Raw genomic sequence first — 21168 nt, 5'->3', positions numbered from 1 at the left:
CAGAAAAATAAATTATTATTCATGTTTTCAGGTTTCATGGCCACTCTATATAGGCATCTTTAAATTTTCATTTATTTATTTATTTATTTTTTGAGAGAGAGAGCACATGAGTGTGTGCCTGAGTTGGGAAGGGGTGAAGGAGAGGGAGAGAGAGAATCCCAAACAGGTTCCATTCCCAGCTCATGATGGTGGATCATGACCTGAGCTGAAATCAAGAGTCGGACGCTTAACCTACTGAGCCACCCAGGCACCCTTATGTATGCATCTTTATAAAATCTATGAAATTGTGTGTATTTCTGGTTCTATTTCTTTTTTTTTTTTTTCCTGCTCAACACTGTTTTTAAGTCCTCCTCCTGTTGCTGTAGGCAGATCAGTTTTGTGGCTTCTGATGCCCAGCATTAAACAGAGAGTATTTCACTTATTCTCATAGTGATCGACACAGATTTCTGAGATTCCTGGATCACAAACAACGCTGAGAACTGCTTCTTCCCCGCCACCAGCAAAGACCCCTGTGAGAATTTCTCTGCGTTTTACACTCAGGGGTTGCACTGCTGGGTCAGTAATATGGGCATACTTAACTTCACTACGCATTGGTAGGATGGCTGGTCTCGTTTCCTATCCCATCAGCTATAAAGGAGGGTTTCTGTTTTTGTTTTTTGTGGTTTTTTTTTTCACATTCTATCATTTGATTTGATCCACTTTAATTGACTTTATCCTCCTCATCAGATGAATGCTATCTTTTTGTTTACATTTGCATTTTTGTGTGTGTTTGTGCATCTCTTCATATTTTTCCTAGTCATTTGGATTTCCTGTTTGCCCATTCATAGTCATTTCCAAACTTTTCTATAGGATTTTCTGTGTTTTTTTTTCTTGTTGATTTCCAGGGATTTCTTACATATTCTGGATATTAATCTCCTATCAGTTTTAGATAAAGAAAATATCTTTTCCTAGTCTGTTATACGTTAATGAACTCTGATTAGGATGTCTTTTATGATAAAGAAATCTTTACTTCTATATAGTCAAATATTTCAATTTATTACTTTATGTTTTACTCTTTTGGGGTCCTGTTTAAGTTCTTTTCTGCCCCTATATCAGAGACATTTTCCTGCATTTTCTTCCACTAGCCTTACAGTTTTTCCACAAAATTCAATGGTCTTTAATTCCCCTCGATCAATTTTTATGCATGATATAAATAGGAGTTTAGTTTTATTTTTCCATTTGGTGACCCAATTTTCTCAGCACCACCTACTAATCTGCCCTCTTCCCATTAACTTGTGGTGTCAACTTTATATTGAATGTGCACACATACGCACTGTTAAAAGATAAAGGCATATAAAAAGGCTAAGTTTATTTGAGCAAAAATTGATTTTAATAGGGCAGCACCAGGCCAGAGGGGGTAGGGGCACTCTGCTGATAGGAGCCAGGGGAAGGGCGTAGGTTCAGAAGCAAAGAATGGAAAATATTTGATTGGCTATAGCTTAAAGCCTAGTTCACTCTTTGTGATTGGTTGTCCTTAGCATTTCAATTTCATGACCTTGAAGTATTTATAGGCTTAGGTTTTGGTTTGCCTAAGTAGGTGCCAGCGCATTACATCCACCTCAGCCTAATGGCCTCCCTGTTTAATTAATCTGCTGTAGTTTCTTCTACTGCCAAATTAGTGAATAGTGCTAAATTAATACAAAATTGGTGAGCCAGGGAACCACTGTTCCTAGGGGAAATTCAAGGTCAAGTTTCTTTGAGCCTCTGATCACAAGGTTTTCATCAACCAATCAACACAGAATCTTATACTGTAAGTGTTTCTGCTTAAACAAAATCTTTTTAATGTTTATTTATTCTTGAGAGAGAGACAGCATGAGCAGGGGAGGGACAGAGAGTGAGGGAGACACAGAATCTGAAGCAGGCTCCAGGCTCTGAGGTGTCAGCACAGAGCCCGATGCGGGGCTTGAACTCCTGAACCGTGAGATCATGACTGAGCCACCCAGGTTCCCCTAAGTCTTTCTGTTTAAAGACACCTTGTTTAACATATACTCTCACAAATAATTAAATTCACTGTCTTTGAATATTTAAAGCCAGAGGCTTTGGAGGCCTCTCACATTCTATAGGTTCATTTACCAAATCCTTGTAAAACAGGACAGTTTCATCAGCATTGAGAACCTGCTCTTCCACATACAACTCTTTTCCAGCTAACACTTTGCAGGTATTTTTAAAATTCTTCTGCAGCCTCTTGATCTACAGAACCTCCCCTCCTGCAAGTTTAACATTTTTCACTCGGTATTGCTTTTTGAAACTTGTGAGCCAGCCAGAACCAACCAAGAAGGATTTAGCATTCCCTGCCTCTGGGTAATGTGATAGTAAATTTCTTTGACTTTTAGCTTCACAACAGTGCTACTATGCTTTCTTTATGGGTCGTCATTGCATGAGTCCAGAAATGTGGCTGCCTTCCCTTCTTCCATAGCTTAATCATACACTCTGGATGTTACTTTAATGCTTTCCTGAGCAGCCTGGTGTACAGATTAACAAATTTCCTTGTCCTTTTTGTGGTTGTATTGTATTGTTGGACCTTTAACATTGAACTCATCATGGCCAACAACAGCACCTTCACACGTATCTGAAAAAAATTTACCAAAAAGATGTATTTTTTTTTCGTAAGGTATATCACAACTTTCTTAGGAACACTAGACAGCACTATGGGGACCATTTTAAACACTGAAATCACCAAAAATACACAGAAATGTGAAAAATGTGGCACTGAATAAACCACAAAAATGTTTGTTTACAATATGAAACAAGAAGACAGAGTGTTGCCTTGTTTGCCTCAGCTAGGAACACGTACATCCAGTGACTCAAACTTTTCACCACTCTGCGTATGTTCCCAAATGACCGCATTGTGAAAATTGATTTTGGGGTTATAAATAAATTTTAGTGAGTAGGAAAATTTATAAATATGGAATCCACAATTAATAAGGATCAATTACATTTGTTTCTGAACCATCTTTCATGGTCCCTTTGTCTATTGGCATGTACCTGTACCACCACCAAAGTCTTATAGCTGTTGTTTTAGATTGTGTCAATGTCTAATAGGATGGATTCCTCAACGATTTGTTCTTCTTTTTCAAGACTGACTTTTCTAACTGCACGCTTTAATATTTCTGTAAACGTTTTATAGTAGAATCTTTGAACCCCTCAAATAATCCAGTTGGAATTTTATTAGGCATTCAACTTATAGATTAATTAGAGAATAATTGATTTTAACGTTAACTCATCCATCCATGAACATAGTATATCTCACCATTTACTTGGATTTTCTTTTGTATCAATTAATATTTTTTTAATGTTATTTACTATTTTAATTCCTAGGTACATTATAGTCTTTCTAACTATTGTGAATTCTACCTTATTTTCTACCTTATTTCTAAGTTGGCTACCATAAGTAAAAAACAATATTAATTTTTGTGAGTTGATATTTTACCTTGCAATATTGATAAATGCTCTTATGATTCATCTAATGGTCCTGTTGGATAATCTATGTAGATTATCAAATGTGCAAATAAAGATAGTGTTATTTCTTCTCTTTGAATTCTTTTAGCTCTTATTTCCTTTTTTTTTGGTCTCAGAATGATTGCCAGTACCCCAGGATTTATATTAAGTAGTAAGGATGAAGTGAGATGCTTTTGTTGACTAAATATTTTTTTTTCTGTTTAGATTTTGTCAAAATAAGGAAGTATTTTTATATTCATAGTTTTTTGAATTGTTTAAAAATAATCACTAACAGGTGTTGAATGTTACCTCGTACTTTTCTACACATATTGTTACAATATATTTTTGTTTTTAGTCCTTAGTACCTCAGTTCTTAATGTGACTGCTTTTCTGATGCTAACTCATGCTTAAATTTCCAAGATAAACTTTTTTTGATGCTGCCACATTGACAACACCCATCGGACTTTGTTGGCTAATATTTTGTTCAGGTTCATGAATGGAAACAGCTGTTTCTTTTCTTGTGCTTTCCTTATCCAATTTCAAAATCAAGCCTACAAGAGGGATGATCTATTCCTCTGATAGAATGCACTCATAATACCTGCCTAGTTCAGGCTGCTATAGCTACAATACCATAGACTGGGTGGCATAAACAACAAATGTTTATTTGTTACAGTGCTGGAGGCTGGGAAGCCCAGGATCAAGGTGCTAATAGATTCACTGTCTGATGAAGGTCTGCTTGCTGGTTCATGGACAATGATTTTCATATTGTACTCTCACATGGCATGAAGAGAGTAAGGGAACTCTCTGGGGGGGGTCTCTTTTATAAGGATACTAATCCCAACATGAAGGCTCCACCCTCATGACTTAATCACTCTCCAAAGGCCCCACCTCCAAATACCATCACACAGGGGGTTAGGCTTCAACATAGGAATTTTGGGAGGATACAAAAATTCAATCCATAGCCATACCCTGTGGGTCTGGGTACTTTTTGGAATCTTTCATTTAATTTCCCTAATAATTATTGGTCTACTCAATATTTCTTCTTGTGCCATTTTTTTTGTAATTTATATTTTTCCAGAATTTATTCATTTTGTCTAGATTTTCTACATTTGTTAAGGCTGGATTCTTAATAATTTTCCTTCTGTTATATTTCTGTTGTGTCATAGTTAATCCTCCTTTAATTCAGGATTTGATTTACCTCATCTCTTTTTATCTTGGATGGTTGTGCCAGAGGTATGCGTACCTGATTAGACAGACTCATCTTCTAATTTGTTTGCACCAGCCAAAGCAGAACCAATTTTCTTTAAAAATCAGCAAAACCTTTCCCACTTACGGATAGTTCTTGTTCTCTTTTCAATTTTCTTTGGGACTTTTCCAAACCAGATAAATTCTTGGGAGTCGCATTAAAGGTTTTAAAGTATATAATTTAAATGCAATCTCATGTAATATGTGACAGAAGAGACAGACCAGATCTCTTATCTCAGGGAGACTAGGGTCTAAGGGAAATCAGGCTACTATTAAATAATCACATGAAAACAAAAATTACAGATGTGGTGAGTTTTAAGGAGCAGGGAAAGGCTATGAGAGGTGATGCAAGGGGCACTACTCAGTTATGACAGTAAAGGAAGATTTTTCTTTGTAAATGATAAGACTTAACCTGGGGAGGAGGAGAAAGAATAGCATTTTATAAAGGGGATACAGCATGAACAAAGGTCCTTGGGCAGGGAGCCAGTGTGACTGAATGAAGAGAAAGAAAAATAAATATATCCAGGGATTCCTATACTCAAGTCTGACACAGTGAGGTTGGTTGTATATTTAGACAGAGTAGTGTTGAGAATGCGCACTAGGTTATAAACTAAAACAGGTATGAAATACAGTTGGAAAAAAACAAAAGACAAATTGAGAGATATAAATCTTATTTGCATCCCGAGAGGAACTACAGAGACAGATTTTAATAAGTGAACATACCCTCAGGAAATACTTCTCTCTCACTGCAAGTGCCATAACAAATACTGTCTTCAGAAGAGTTTGAAATCGTTCCTACATTGATTTGAAATAACTAAAACTCAAAATGGTGGTTTAAAATAAAAGTATATTTTAAACTTAAAATGATTCTTTGAGTGAAGGGAGTCAAAAGGTACAAACTTCCAGTTATAAAATAAATGTCATGGAGATGTAATGTACAACATTATGATTATAGTTAATAGTACTGTATTGCATATCTGAAGGTTGCCAAGAGAGTAAATCTTTGTGCGGGTGTATGAATAAACACTTTATTATTTTTCTACAAAATTATTTTTAATTTAATTTAAAATTCCATTGTAGTTAACATTCAGTGTTATATTAGTTTCATGTATACAGTATAGTGATTCAATAATTCCATCCATCACCCGGTGCTCATCACGACAAGTGCACTCCTTAATCCCCATCACTTATTTCCCCCATCTCCCCTCTTCCCTCCCTTCTGGTAACCATCAGTTTGTTAAGAGAGTAAATCTTGAAAGTTCTTATCACAAGAAAAAAAAAGGTTCTTTGGGATGACATAATCCAAAGGAACACGTTATATCTGGATTAAAATTTGTTCAATCTTTCCCATTTCCCAGTGTTGAAGATTGATATATTTTCAACTTATAAAATAGCCTTTCATTTAATTTGAGTGAAAAGGTGCTGGTTAGGAAATTTTCCAGTCTGCAACCAGCAGCATTTCCCAAGAGTACAAACTCAGCAGCAATGCATAATGATGCTGTACCTTGATTTATCCAGGAAGTGGTGTGCGCACATTGGCACTTCTGTGTACCTCATGCCATACACCAGCTTTTTGTTTGAAAGATGATATCCACGATTGATATCTCTTGAAGTGAATAAGCTCCAGGTTTGCTTAAAGGATACAAACTTCAGCTGTGCCAAATATGTGAGTGTAGGCTGCAAATCTGAGCCAAAAATGAGCCAAGAAATTGAGAGGATGTGATTTACGGCTTCTGTTCGAAAGAAGTTGATACCAAATAATTTGCTCATCCTAATAGGGTTTTAATAGATTCTTTCCCATGACACTTACTGCAAACTAGAACAATAAGCATAACAGAAGCCTTATTATGACTATGGATTTAGTAATGTGACAAACAAATCGCCTTGGTTATAAAACCTGAGATTGCTTCATTTGGTTTTGCAGCATATGGAATTCTTCCTAGCAAACCATTACACATGTAGCATGCCTTTCTAATTAAAACCAATGATTCCCTTTGTCACCATTTATCCCATTGGTTCTGGGTAGAGAAATCTTCACAGCATCATATGTAAAGGCCAAATACCATAGTCTGAAGTGTGACTCCTCCACGACCTCTCCTGGCCCTGCCACCCATCAGGCTCTTATAAGAACCTTGGAGATAAACAGTCTTCATGCTCTTCCCTGAATGAGACTTCTACCTTCCTGCCTCTGTAGTTTATGAAATGCTGCCTGGAAATCCTTGCAATTCTTTTAGAACCAGCTCATATGTTCCACGCCTTTTGGAAACTTTATGTGGTCTACATAATTATGTTTCCCAATCTCAAAACACCAATCTTCTGTCATAAAGACTCTGCTTTTTGGAGTCACAGAAGTAGCATCTTAAATGCTCTGAGAAGTCATACAGTAAACACATCTGTTAATTTTTGTTCAGCTCAGCAGGTCCTAAACTTATTTGATCATGGAATTCTCTCCCACCCCAAACCACATTCATTAATCCCAGAGAGCACACTTTGAGAAACGTCTCCCTGCTATACTGCGTTCCCTCTTCTTACACCCTTATTTATTCATTCATTCAGCCAATATGGTTAAACACAAATAGGCCAAACAGGTAATCAGTGTTGTCCTTTTAAGAAAGATTAATAGGTAGCATGTGAAGATGAATAGTCAAAAGAGAAAATCTACGTATTCAGCGTCTCCTATATGCAGCACATGCTCAAAACACTTGTACACATTTTCTCATTTAATCCCCATGACAGAGTATATTAAGTACATTTTACAAATGAAGAATCTGAGAAGTGATTCCTAACATTCTGAGAGTTAAACATATGTCTATATGACTGGGAGAAACCAAAGGTCTTTCTGTGATAGGGTAAGAGGTTATAGTATTACTTAGCCATCAAAAAGAATAAAATCTTGCCATTTGCAGCAACATGGATGGAGCTAGAGTGTATTATGCTAAGTGAAATAAGGCAGAGAAAGACAAACACCATGATTTCACTCTTATGTGGAATTTATCATATGTGGAATTTAAGAAACAAAACAGATGAACATATGGGAAAGGGGAAAAAGAGAGAGAGAGAGAAACAAGCCATAAGAGACTCTTAGAGAACAAACTGAGGGTTGATGGAGGGAGGTGGATGGGGGATGGGCTAGATGGGTGATGGGTGTTAAGGAGGGCACTTGTTGGGATGAGCACTGGATGTTGTATGTAAGTGATGAATCACTTGATTCTATTCCTGAAACCAGTAGTACACTGCATGATAGCCAACTCAAATTTAAGTTAAAAAAGGAAGGAAATATTGAGTTACTGCACAAAGACAATGGCCACACAATCGAAATTTATACTTAGAACACAAAGCCAATGCTTATTACCTGTTGTTTTGATCTTTTAACTAATAAAGGAAATGGAGGTTATTTGAGGTTGACATCAGAAAGGATAAGTTTTACAATTTTTATAAATATACCTGTGTAGCCAACACACAATCATGTTATACTTAGCATATCTGCTTTTAGACTCAGCCATGTGTTTGTTGTTTTTTATTGCGGAGTGGTATTCCATTGTGTGAAAATACTACAGTTTGTTACTAATTCAATGTTTTATAGATATTTGGGTTATCGTCAGTGTGGCTATTATGACTAAAACTGCTATGAACATCTTAATACAAGTTTTTGAACATATGTTTTCATTTATCTTGGGTAAATACTAAGGAGGGGATTTCTGGGTATGTTAAGTATGTGTTTAACTTTATAAAACACTGAGAGACTATTTTTAAAAGTGGTTGTTTTATTTTTTTAACATTTTTTTTTTTGAAAGAGAGACAGAGCATGAGTGGGGACAGAGAGAGAGAGAGAGTGGGAGACACAGAATCTGAAGCAGGCTCCAGGCTCCAAGCTGTCAGCACAGAGCCTGACACGGGGCTTGAACTCATGAACGGTGAGATCATGACCTGAGCCGAAGTCAGACGCTTAACCGACTGAGCCACCCAGGGACCCCAAAAGTGGTTGTACTTTTAAAAATCACCACCAGCAATGCATGGAAATTCTGGTTGCTCTATATCTTGGTCAACATTCGGTATTACTGATAGTCTTCTATTGGGTGTGTAGTGATAGCACATTGTGGTTTTAATTTGCCTTTCTCTAATCACTAATGATGTTGATCATTGTTTCATGTGCTTATTTCCCATCTGTACACCTTCTCTGGTAGAATTATCTTCTCAAATATTTTGCTCACTTAAAAACTGGGTTGTCTCATTATTGAGTTGTCTAGTTCTTTATATATTCAAAACTTATATACATATATTTTTAAGTTTTGTTGAGATATAATTCACATACCATAAAGATACCCATTTAAAGTATACAATTCCATAATTTTTAGTATATTCATAGACTTGTGTAAATATCATCACAATCTAATTTAGAACACTTTCATTATCCCAAAAAGAAACCCACACCCACTAGCAGTCACTACCCAATCTCTCCGCACTCCCAAGCCTAGACAACCACTAATTTATTTGCCTATTTTGGACATTTCATATAGTGGAATAACAGAAGTAGTTTTTTTGTAACTAGCTTCTTTCATTTGCATGAAGTTTTCAAGGTGCATCCATGTTGTAGCATGCATCAATACTTCACTCCTTTTATTGTCAAGTAATATTTTGTTGTATGGACACACCATGAATTTACCTGTTCATCAGTTGATTGACAATAGGGCTGTTTCCAGTTTTTAGCTATTATAAATAATGCTGCTATGAACAATGTATACAGGTTTTTGTGTTGGATGTATGTTTTCATTTCTCTTGAGTATAAAGATACATATTTGCAAATATTTTTTCCCAGTAGGGTTTTCCATTTTGATTTTCTTAAGAGTATCTTTTGGAGAGCAAAAGTTTAAAATTTTTATGAAGTTCAGTTTGTCAATCCTTTTCTTTATGATTTGTTCATCCTTTTTGTATCTTATCTAGGAAATTTTTTCTTAACCCAAGGTCACAAAGAATTTTTCTTCAAGATTTACAACTTAAGCTCTCATATTTATGTCTATATTCCATTTGGAAACAATTTCTGTGTATGGTAGATGAAGATCAAGTCCATTTACCAGCACTACATTTTGAAAAGATGGGTTATCTTGGCATCTTTGGCAACAACCAATTAACTGTAAATGTGTGGATGTTTTCTCAACTCTTAATCCTGTTTTCCTGATAGTCTATTTTCATGCCAATACAACTCTGCATTGACTACTATAGCTTTATAGTAACTCTAGAAATCAGATAGTATAAATCCTCCAACTTTATTCCATTTCAAAATCGTTTTGCCTACTTGAAGTCTTTTGCATGTCAATTTCTACAATTATGTGGATAGGACTTTTACTAAAATCATACTGATGAGATAAATTTGGGGAAGACTGACAGCATAATGATATTGCAGTTTCCTGATTCATAAATAAGGAACTTTTTTGCATCTTCATTTTCTTTGCATCTTTTCTTTCAGCAATGTTTTATAGTTTTCAGGGCACAGGTTTTGCTTTTTTTGTGTGTGAATTCTGTTAAATTATCCCTAAATATTTCCTTTTTTGATGATACTGTTTTTTAAATTTAAATTTCCATTTTTATCATTATTATGTAGAATATTATTGAGTTTTGTATAACGAGCTTATATCCTATAACCTTGCTTTCATCTTCTCTAGTTGTTTTGTAAATTCTTTGTTTTCCACATAGACAACCAAGCTGTCTGCAAACACAGTTTTACACTTGTTCCCACCTGTGTTGCGTGGCTTTCATTTCTTTTTCTTGTCACGTTGCACTGGGTGTGACCTCTGGGGCAATGTTTAATAAAAGCATGAAGAAGACATTCTTGCCTTGTTCATAATTTTAGGAGAAAGCATTTTTTATAATTGAGTATGACATTAACTATAGGTTTTTTTGTAAGAGACTTTCATCAGGTTTAGGGAATTGCCTTCTGTTCCTAGATTGCTGAGAATTTTTATGACTTGGTGTTGAACTTTGTCAGATGCTTCTATACTTATGAAGATGATTATATGGGCTTTCCTTTTGCTCTGTGAAGATGATGAATTACATTAATTGAATTTTGAATTCAATTCAATCAACCTTGCAATTCTGGGATAAATCCCACTTGGTCATGATTTATTTTCCTATTGATACACTGTTCAAATTGATTTCCTAATATTTTGTTAGAGATTCCTGCATCTATATTCATGAGAGATGTTGGTGTGTAGTTTTTGTGTCCTGTAATTTCTTGGTTTTGGCATCAGGTATATGCTGGCTTCACAGACTAGGTGGGGAGTGTTTTCTTTCTCTCTCTTTTTTTTTTCCTGGATGGGTTTATGTAGAACTGGTACAATATCGTTTTTCGATGTTCAGTAGAATTCACCAGTGAAGCCATCTGGACCCGGAGGCTTGTTTGTGAGCAGATTTTTAACTAGAAATTTAACTTCTTCGACTTTGGACTGTTCAGGCTATTTCTTCCTTAGTGAGCTTTGGTATTTTTGATCTTTCCAGACATGTGTCATTTTCATCATAGTTGTCAAATTCATTGGGATAAAGTTCGTATTTCCTTTTTATCCTTTTACTCTATAGGATCTGCAAGATTATTTTCTCTCTCATTCTTGATATAATCTTGTCTTTTTTTCTTTGATCTGGCTAGAAGTTTATCAATTTTATTAATCCTTTCAAAGAATCTGATTCTGATTTCACTGATTTATTTTCTTTTTCATTGATTCATTATTTTTCTGCTTCCTATGCCATTTATTTATATCTTTATGCCTCCTTTCTGCTTGGCTTGGGTTTAATTTTATTCATTTCCTAGTTCTTAAGGTAGTTAGATACTTAAGTCCTCTATTCTTTTTAAATATAAGCATTTAATGCTATACGTTTTCTTATAGGTATTGCTTTGCTGCACACTACAAGTTTTGATAAAGTGCATTTTCATTTTTATTTAGTTCATCTTATTTTATAATTGTTAGTTTCTTTTTTTTTTTTTGCTGAGGGGTTACTTGGAAAAGTGTGGTCTGACTTCCAATAATTTGGGGGATTTTCCAGACATATTTCTGTTACAGATTCCTGGTTTAATTTTTTTGTAATCCAAGGAAACATTTTATTTGCAATTCTTTTGAATTGAGAGTTGGTTTATGGCCCATATTATGGCTTCTCTTTATGAATATCCTATGTGCCGTTGGGGGAAAATGTGTGCTCTGCTGTTGAATGGAATGTATTTATCCATGAGAGGAGGGGAGCTTCTGCTGTCTCGTAAGGTTCAAAGTCCATATTGTGATTGTCCTAATGTGCCCTCCCTTTGATCTTAAGAGGAGAAATCTAAGTATACAATTTCATGTTCTCAAGGCTAATTTTAAGTTTGCACACAGATTTGAAAAATCTCATGCCCCTCCTTTTCTTTTTCATCATGTTTTGAAATGTATATTGGTCTTGCTGACATTTTCTTCTCACAATTTTTAAGGCCAGGTTTGAGTTTAAATGTAGTGTGAACTATTCTTACACAAGATACGACACAGGCTTGTTAAGAACATGGATTTAGAGTCAGATAGGCCTGTGTTTAAATCCTTATTCTGCTACTTAATACATACATATGTGTGTGTGTGTGTGTGTGTGTGTGTTCATGGGCACATGATTTTTATGTGTATTTTGTAAAAATTAATTTTGATAGTGAAGCACCTGTGCATGGCACAAGTAAACAACATATGGCCCTATTGTTATGTGGTTTGAGAAAATAGTGGGAAGTGTTCACATGTTAATAATGCCTAGATTCCTCTGTTAGCCATTTATCAGTATGCACCAAGCACCGCCTTCTTTGAGCTTCTTATTACAGTGATTGCAGTACAAATGCCTCCTAAGAAGGGCTATTTCTTAATCCTATATGGTCAATTTGTTTATCGGATAGCTGTTTTTAGTGACAAGAAATGAAGCATCATGATGTTAATGAGTACTTAGGAATGCGGGGCCCTGAAAAGGGAAGTGGGTCCTAAAATAGAGTCTCCTCAGATTGGTCATGTCACCCATGCTGGAAGCAGTCATATCCACAGGCCTTGAATGCTTATGTCATGTACCACGAAGGTAAGCATCAGAAAGACACCTAGAAATGAACTCAAATCAGAACAGGTCAGGCAACAGAAAAAGAAGGTACAATTTACTGTTTGTTTACGATGCCAAATGTTTAATAGGACCCGAGTAAGAAAAATACTAAATTTCTGGACTTATTTAATATACATGTTCTTAGATTAGAAGCAAAAGAGTAGTAAAGACATAGCCGAACTCTGTTAACATGCAAAGTGTATTTTCACTCAACAGAATTTGTTGTACCTATTAGTGCCAGGCACTCTGCTAGGCATTGGGGATGTGAGAGTGACTCTGGCAGATGCGGTTCCTCTTCCTAGTAGGGAAGGAATATAAATAACCACGAGAGCTATGGCAAGAAAGGTACAAGGGACGAGGAGTGTACAGAGGAAAGGCATCTAAACCCAGGCTTCCCTGCAGTGACCGGAGGGTGAGATGTCATGGGATCAAGAGTGGGGGTGGTGGTGGTTAAGCGTTTCAGGAAGAAGGAGCAACCTCTGAGGAAGCCTTTAGTTGCCAACTCTGACCTTCCCAGAAACACTTAGCCAAAGGGAAACCCACGATTTAGTGGTGAGTGTCTAAAACATTTAGTTTCTTACCCAGATTCAGCCCAAGGTAAATCAAGTGCAGGATGACAGCGTAATACCCCACTTCACAGAGAGATTTCCAAAGAAAATCTTGATAATAATTAAAAGAACGACAGCAGGTCAGGCTTGTTGATGCATTTTATTGTGAGATGGGGGAGTCTGGTAAAAAACTAGAAAATGACCATGGTGTAACAAGGAACTTAAAAATGAAGAATCAGATTTGTAACTTACATACATGAATACAGGAACAAATTGGCACAAAATGTTAAACATTGTTCCCAACACTGTTTATATAAGGTTATCCTAATTTGGCTTACTAAGGAAATGAGAGTTTTATGGTTAGGCTAATCTCTTAATAAAACTGCAGAGCATCATGCTATTAGTCACACAGTGAATTTCAAAATTTAAGAGTTTTATATTAAAAACTGGGTAAAGGTAAAATGACTTGATTGTAGTTGTAAAACTAATACATTCCCATTTAAATTCTGTTCTACAGTCCAAGGCAAGTATAAATGTTAACATAACACTGTTAAATCAAATCTCAATGCAAGAGAACCAATTGCATCTCTACTTTAAATCTTATCAACTTTCCAAATTTTCATACTAAAATATATTATTGTATTAATACAAACTACAGTATTATACACTACACTGTGTAATAAATAAAGAAATATAAAAATAAGACACATAAATATAAAAGTTTTCTAAAACTAAAAGTACATGTCAGTAAGAAGGGTATTAATACTGCCAGGTTTGAAGACGTACAGTACAAAAATGTTGCACAGATCTATAAACTAAAAGAAATAAAATAATACTGATAGGTAAAAATCAGCTAATGTTGTTAATAAACTGGGTCCATAATAACTAACATTTGGAAACAGTTATGAGCCAAACAATGATGGCATGTCCATGTCTGAAATGCAAGTACATGGATAGAGCAGATTAGAAAATTTCCCTTTCATTTCTGTAGAGAAATTTTGAAAGTCAATTAACACAAAATGGATGCTGAGGAATTAAAGGGTGAAATGTCCCAGTGTTTAGGTTTCTCTGACAAGAGTCAGTGGTTTTAAGTTTTATTTGGAATTTTGATACAACAAACAAATCGACAAATGCTAGTTATTGTAGGCCACACACTGAACGAAGGCGGGTTAGAGCCTTGAAAATACTGATAAATGGCACTTACAGCACACAGGTCTTGCTTAAGGCCAAAGGAGACACAAAGCTTCATATCATATCCTTCATATTTGTCACCACATATTCAAAACACGATTACAGACACTGATTCTGACGACTCTGCTGCCCTTCCCAGCATTAACACTGTTAGTCCCTGCAATCAGAACTCAATGGCAATCTTCTGAACTCCATTTGAAACCACATGAGTAAGAAACTTCAGTTCTTCTATCGGCTGCTTTCTTAAGGCTAACAATACACTTTAAATGATAATACTCCACTATGACATCTAAGTATTAGAAATTACTACCTTCTAGATTGGATTTATAAAAGGTAGCTAGCATGGTTTGGAACTGCATTATACTTCTCTGTGAAGGGAATTCTGTAGTGCAGAAGTTCTCACATTTTAAAAAACATAATAAAATACTGAAGCGGATTTAGCATACGTTTACCAATAAAAAATTATAAAATTTCTCCCAATTGTACAGCTTAAGAATAAACCAACGTAAGAGTGATAATACTGACAAAAATGAAACAATGCCAGATGCTTACCTAATTAATCAGTTTCCTTTAACCTGTTCAATCTTTGCTTTCCGAGTCATTAAAGTTTTCTAATCTGCTTCGTGTTACAAACTTGTTCCTAACTTTGAAAAATGCATGAAAAATTACTAGGTCTGAGATCAGGCACACCCGGATTTTTTTTTGTGTGTTTTTTTTTTTTTTTTTGTATTTTGTATTTTTTTAAATTTTTACTTTACACAGTAGTGAACAGAAACCACAGTATACGGGTTACTGTGTTTCCATGAAAAGCATGTATAATATAGAACAAACTTCATTACCAATTAGAATTTATTTTCCTTCTAGAAAAACTATTAGGCTTCATTTGTTTTTTCTTCTGACACCTGCTCACTATTCTCGCTTACTTTTTGTTCTAAGCTGCTTGCTTGATTTACAGCTTCATCATCCTTCATCAGACCTTCAGTTTTTGCCTCTTCTCCCTCATTCTCTGCCTCTTCTCCCTCTTCTTCCTCCATCTCGTCTTCCTCCTCCTCCTCTTCCTCATCCCCTTGTGGTTTTTCACATTCTTTTTCTTCCTGCAGTTCTTCCATCTCTTTGTCCTCCTCCTCCTCTTCCTCTTTGTCACTATCTTCATCCTCTTCCCTTGTCAAACTCTCTCTCTCATCTGAGTCGGCCTGTGAGGGGGACGCCTGAGCACCAACGTGCTCACTCCTCAGGACTTCCGGTCCCGCCTCTTCCTGCTCGGTGCTATCGCGCTCTTCCGCTTCTCTCTTGCAGTAGGAGTAGCGATGATTCATGTGTTGCGAGTAAGACCCAGAGTGTGAGAAACGCTTGCCACATTTGTCACATTGATAGGGCTTTTCTCCAGAATGCAATCGCATGTGTTCAATCAAATGATGTTTGTGTTTAAATGCCTTTTTACAGATTCCACACTCGTGAGGTCTTTTACCTGCAAAATAAGAACACAGCCATGAAACAATCCTCACAAGGATTTTGGGGGCACTTCAGTTTGGGGAAAGCACTGCAGATTCACTTTTCAAGTCATCAGGTTCATCAACATACCTGTGTGTTCATATTTATGTCTCAATAACGAGCTACTCTTTTGGAATATCTTATCACACAAATCACAAGCATACATTCCATTTTCTGTCTTCCGCATTTTCTTTTTGGGTGGTGTAGAGTCAGAGTCATTCTGATCCTCTACATTTGATACTCCTTCTGAGCTAGTGTCTTGCCTTTCATCCTAAAGGAAGAAAAGAAGATAAAATTTAATTTCTACTTAAAAGATAAACAAGAGACCTATATAAAAGCATAGGTTAAAAGAAACTACTTAATTAAAAAAAAATCTTTTTACTTTAGAGCAAGAGTGCATTGCATCTCCCTCACGAGTGGGGGAGAGAGAAGAGGGGGGCGAGAATCCTAAGCAGGCTCCATGCTCAGCCTGGAGCCAGACATGGGGCTAGATTCTATGACCTTGATACATGACCTGCACCAAAAAGCAAGAATTCGAGGTTTAACCAACTAGGCCACCCAGTGCCCCGATTTATACTTTTAATAATTTGACCAAAGCAAGCATACTACTCATCACTGCAGATGGGCTCCAAGGGTGGGGCTAGGTGACAGGTGGGGGTTCATATAGACAAAAGGGAGGTTGGGGGCAATATAGTTACAATGATGACAAAAACAAGTGATCAACTGATGAAAAGAAAGGACACCAAAAAGAAAGAATGTAAAATGCATAGTAACCAAATTTATTTGGTTCCAAATAAATAATACCTTTATGAGAAATTTGCCAAAAATATTAACTTAAGGGTTTGCTACATAATCACTAATTTCCAACTGCATCATTGTTTTCATTCTGGGTTTTACAGAGCAAAAGTTAAGATTCTATTTTTACAAAGTGGTCTTTGAATTGTGTCCTCCAGAATTTCAGAGTTCTATGAACTGACCTCCCTGGTTTTTTTTTTTTTTTTTGAAAAGAGAGGTCTGCTCTACTACTTTTCTAAGGAACAAGATGAAAAACTGTGCAGGAGAGTCTGCATTTTCAAACAAGAATACTTGCTGGTCAAAATAAATCTGCAGACTTTCAGTGGAATAAAATAATTTCAGCAGTCTCAGGGAGGTACTTTTGTGCAGGATGCTCATGTAGGTAAACAACGATTGGTAGAGGAATTGGGTTCCTCAAGATCCTCTCATCTTTCCTAATGTCTTCCGTTCTATTGTCTCTAAACCCACAAATTTTCTGAAAGTTCAAAGGTTTTTACAACATTTCTTCTAGTTCTGCAAGGTGGGAGAGGTGCAGCCATTTGGGTCATTTGTGAGCTGCCGGTTTGCACTGAAGTAACCTGACTACTTTTATTGCTATTTGATCTGGTCATATGATTAACTGAAAGGTTAGTGGGTCTCCCTTTATTCTTCAAAGGTGTACACAGTGTTTTATACACCAAGAATCTAGGTGAAGTCATTGGTCATGTGAGAATTTTTTTCAAGCGTAATCACAATGGCAGGAAACCCAATCAGTAGCAATATTTAAGGGGGAAAAAAGCAGCAAATACACATTTGAACAGGATATTGTAATTATGTTCATTGCACCTACTTATAGCATGAATTTGGATAAAAGATCAAATTTATCCTGGTATTTGGTTGATTCAATCAGAAATTGATGAAAAAAATTGGGGGGGGGACATCAAGGTTGGTGACCTAGAAAAAGTCTGGACAACAAGCCACACAATAGTCACACAAAATGGTTCTATCTAAAACCACATCATGGATTTTGGGGGGAAAGTAAGGAGGGAAATGTATATATAGATTCACAACAATGCTTCCTCATATATATTAATTATGACTGAATACTGTTTTAGTTCACAGCTCATAAAGTGATCAGCACATTCACTAGATGGGCTCTTTGTATACTTAATTCTTATTTAATTAAAGCCTTTAACAAACATAGGTGTTAACACATAAAAAGTAATAACTAAGTTCTGCTGGGGTGAAATGTCTATGAATGGCAACATGGTTTCATGTGTTAGTTATCATAAGGCAGAAACCGTTACTAATTTGGGAATATAACTATAAAACCAGGAATCCAATTAGTGAGTATTCCAGTATTTCTTTTCTTCCTTCAAATAGTCAAGTTTTTAGCTGAGAATTCTCATTATCAGAGTAGAATAACAATTAAAACTGTAGTTGATAACTATCCCTTGGATTAGTAAAACACCGAAGACGGGATGCTACAAAAGTTAAAGCAAACATTCATCTATTTCTTTTCAAAAATGATAGTCTGTATCAACCTGCTTGGCTCTACAGAGACTGATTTTTATTAGAAAAATTTCACTGAAGGGGTGCCTGGGTGGCTCAGTCAATTAAGCCGACTCTTGGTTTTGGCTCAGGTCATGATCTCTTAGCTTTGTGGGTTCGAGTCCCACTTCAGGCTCTGTGCTGGCAACGCAGAGCCTGCTTGGGATTTTCTTTCTCACACTCTCTCTGCCCCTCCCCCACTTGCGCGCGCGCGCGTGTGTGCGTGCGTGCGTGTGCGCGCGCGCGCGCGCGCGCTCTCTCTCTCAAAATAAATAAACTTAAAAAAAAAAAAAAAGGAAAACTTTTACCGAAATAGGTCAAACTAGCATTTTACCAAACAACTTCAGGATGGGGAGGACTTTTTTTTTTTTTTTTTTTTTTTTTTTTTTTTTTTTGGTTACCTGATTCCCATTTGGCTGGATCACTTTCAAGGGTGGTTCCTGGACTGCAGGGCTGACGGTAGTAGAGTATGTGTAAGCCACCTGGGGAATCAGAATAGTCTGCTTATTGGCAGCTAGTGCTCGCAAGCATGGAACACTGTTCTGGTCAGCAATGGCCACGATTGTGGGTAACTGGGCAGTGACTGTAGGTATAGCAATATTTATGGGGTTGGCACTTGGTGGGATTACATTTACAACTGGTTCTGAGTCTGTAACACAACTGTCCTTTTGTGGCTCCTTTTTTGCACAAGATAAGTTCAAGGGTTCTTCCTGGACAGAATAAACACTGTTCTGGTAAACACTAGTGATAGTTGACCTTTCCAATAATTCTCCCTGTTGCTTTGGTAGTGAAAGATCAAGAGGTTCTACTTGTGGTTCTTCCTGTGCACCTTCCGCTGTGTACAAGTAACCCTGTGTATTTCTGGATGAGGAAAGGTTTAGAGGTGAGGGGGATGATGGACTACTTCTGGAACCATTGATGGCTGATCCCGCTGGTAAAACTGGAGAGTTAGTCATCTTCAGGGGGCTTTGCAGACTTGCTGTGCTGTCTGGGGGTTCATTTGCATTTGTAGATTGAGGCTGCTCATCGTTCTTTGCAGGGATATTGACTTTGCCTGGTTCAGGAGAAGATGGTTCAGAAGACTGCACTGAGATCTGTCCAGCTTGCATCTTTTCAAACCACTTTTTTACTACATCCAGTGGTAGGTTTACTGAATCAGCAATTTTTGAGAGCTCTTCTGCACTCGGTTGTGCATTCAAAGCATAATACGCTTTTAGAAGAGACAAAAGGTTCTTTAAAGGTGGCTGACTGGGAGACAAATTGCCATCTCCACTTGATGAAACAGAGGACTCGGGCTTCTCAGCTTCTGGTGCAGGGAGTGGAGGGGGCTGAGCAGGCTGCTTTAGGTCATAGTGCTTTAATTCTGGAAGTGCATTAATATCTCCTGGACATTCGTCACACAGAAGGCAAGTGCTATCGCTCACTCCTCCTTCAAAGCTTTTGTCCTTCTCAGATTTAACAGTAAGATCTTCGGGTAACTTTTCACTTTTGCAACTGTTTGTGGGGACCGGATTTTCTTTTTTTAAATTCTGAGGAACAACTTGAAGTTGGCTAGGCTGCTCAAGACTGTAGTTAATGATAATTTTGGTTGTTCCATCTTGATCAACCAAAGGAAGACTGATGGCGGAAATAACAGAATGGCCACCTTGCTGTATGGATGAAGCATTGATTGTTTCTTGTTCTTTGGATGCAAGATTGGCTTGATTATTCTCCAAAACTTGCCTTATTACATTACCATCTACTGCCACTTTAAGTACATTCTGAATATCGCTTAAATTGATACTTATGGGAGACACCAAACCAACTGTTGGCAGAACAACAGCTTGCACCACACCCTGAGGAGAACTGGTTGCCTGTAACGGGCCACCACCACTAAAAACCCCATTTTGTAAAGGGGTTGAACAGTTGATTCCTGAAGCAACCACAATGGGTTTGAATTCATAATCCACAGGTTCAGTTTTAATTTGGTTTATAGAAAGTTGCTCTTGAAGGGGTTTATTCTCTATCTTTTGCCTTATCTGTGGTCGTGTGGGACTGCCTGGTGAGGCCGAAAGAGATGGTGAGGAACACTGAGACGTCTTGAGTCCTGTTCTTGGTCGCCCATTCACAGGCATCAAGCTGATACATTTCTTGCTGCTTATGTGTGAGCTATAGGAACCAGAATGGGAAAAACGTTTCTTGCAGTTTGGGCATTCATATGGCTTCTCTCCTAAACAAAATAAATTACATTCACTGCATTATTACACATACATTTTTATGTGTCCACATTTTCCTTTAAGCAAGCAGTATCAATTTAAAAAGAGGTTACTGTGGATCTTGTGATACAATTTTATTTAGAATCGTCATTTGCAGTTCAGAACTGACATAAATGCTATGAAGACTAATAAAACCTTAGTCTGAAGTACATGTGCTAGCCAATCAGGGAATCTTTGCAGCATATGTATGTAATATTTCTGCTAACCTTTAAACCTTCAAATAATTCTCAAATAATTACAGCTGACTCTTGAACAACATGGATTTGAACTGCACAGGTTGACTTACACGTGGAAGGTTTTCAATAAATATAATACAGTACTGTAAATGTATTTTCCTTATGGCTTTCTTAATAACGTTTTCTTTTCTGGAGCTTACTTTATTCTAAGATATAAAATATGTATTAATTGACTATTTATGCTGTTGGTAAGGCTTCTGGTCAAGAGCAGGCTATTAGTAATTAAGTTTTTGGGAAGGTCAAAAGTTGTATGTGGATTTCTGACTGCACGGGGCACCAGCACCCATAACCCCTGCATCGTTCAAGGGTCAAACGTACATC

General features: G+C 36.8%; 1 protein-coding gene across 2 annotated transcripts in view; it reads right to left on the bottom strand.

Annotated features, from left to right (window-relative positions):
- Window positions 1–13490: 13490 nt before the first annotated feature.
- ZEB1 (zinc finger E-box binding homeobox 1) overlaps window positions 13491–21168 on the bottom strand; it is a 199024-nt gene continuing 191346 nt past the window's right edge. For both annotated transcript variants that reach the window (XM_047065091.1, XM_047065092.1), the window contains exons 7-9: window positions 18758–20565; window positions 16122–16302; window positions 13491–16008 (exon numbers count right to left, since the gene is read on the bottom strand). In XM_047065091.1, the coding sequence (XP_046921047.1) occupies window positions 15413–16008; window positions 16122–16302; window positions 18758–20565 (2585 nt within the window). In that variant the 3' untranslated portion in view covers window positions 13491–15412. The remainder of the gene's footprint in view (window positions 16009–16121; window positions 16303–18757; window positions 20566–21168) is intronic.

This window comes from Lynx rufus, unplaced genomic scaffold, assembly GCF_022079265.1.
Source record: "Lynx rufus isolate CCGP_SWC_20201006 ecotype Redwood Valley unplaced genomic scaffold, mLynRuf1.p SCAF_7, whole genome shotgun sequence".
In the NCBI taxonomy this organism is placed as follows: Eukaryota; Metazoa; Chordata; class Mammalia; order Carnivora; family Felidae; genus Lynx; species Lynx rufus.
Note: the sequence above shows the minus strand (reverse complement) of the source record. Positions and strands in the feature narration are given on the sequence as shown.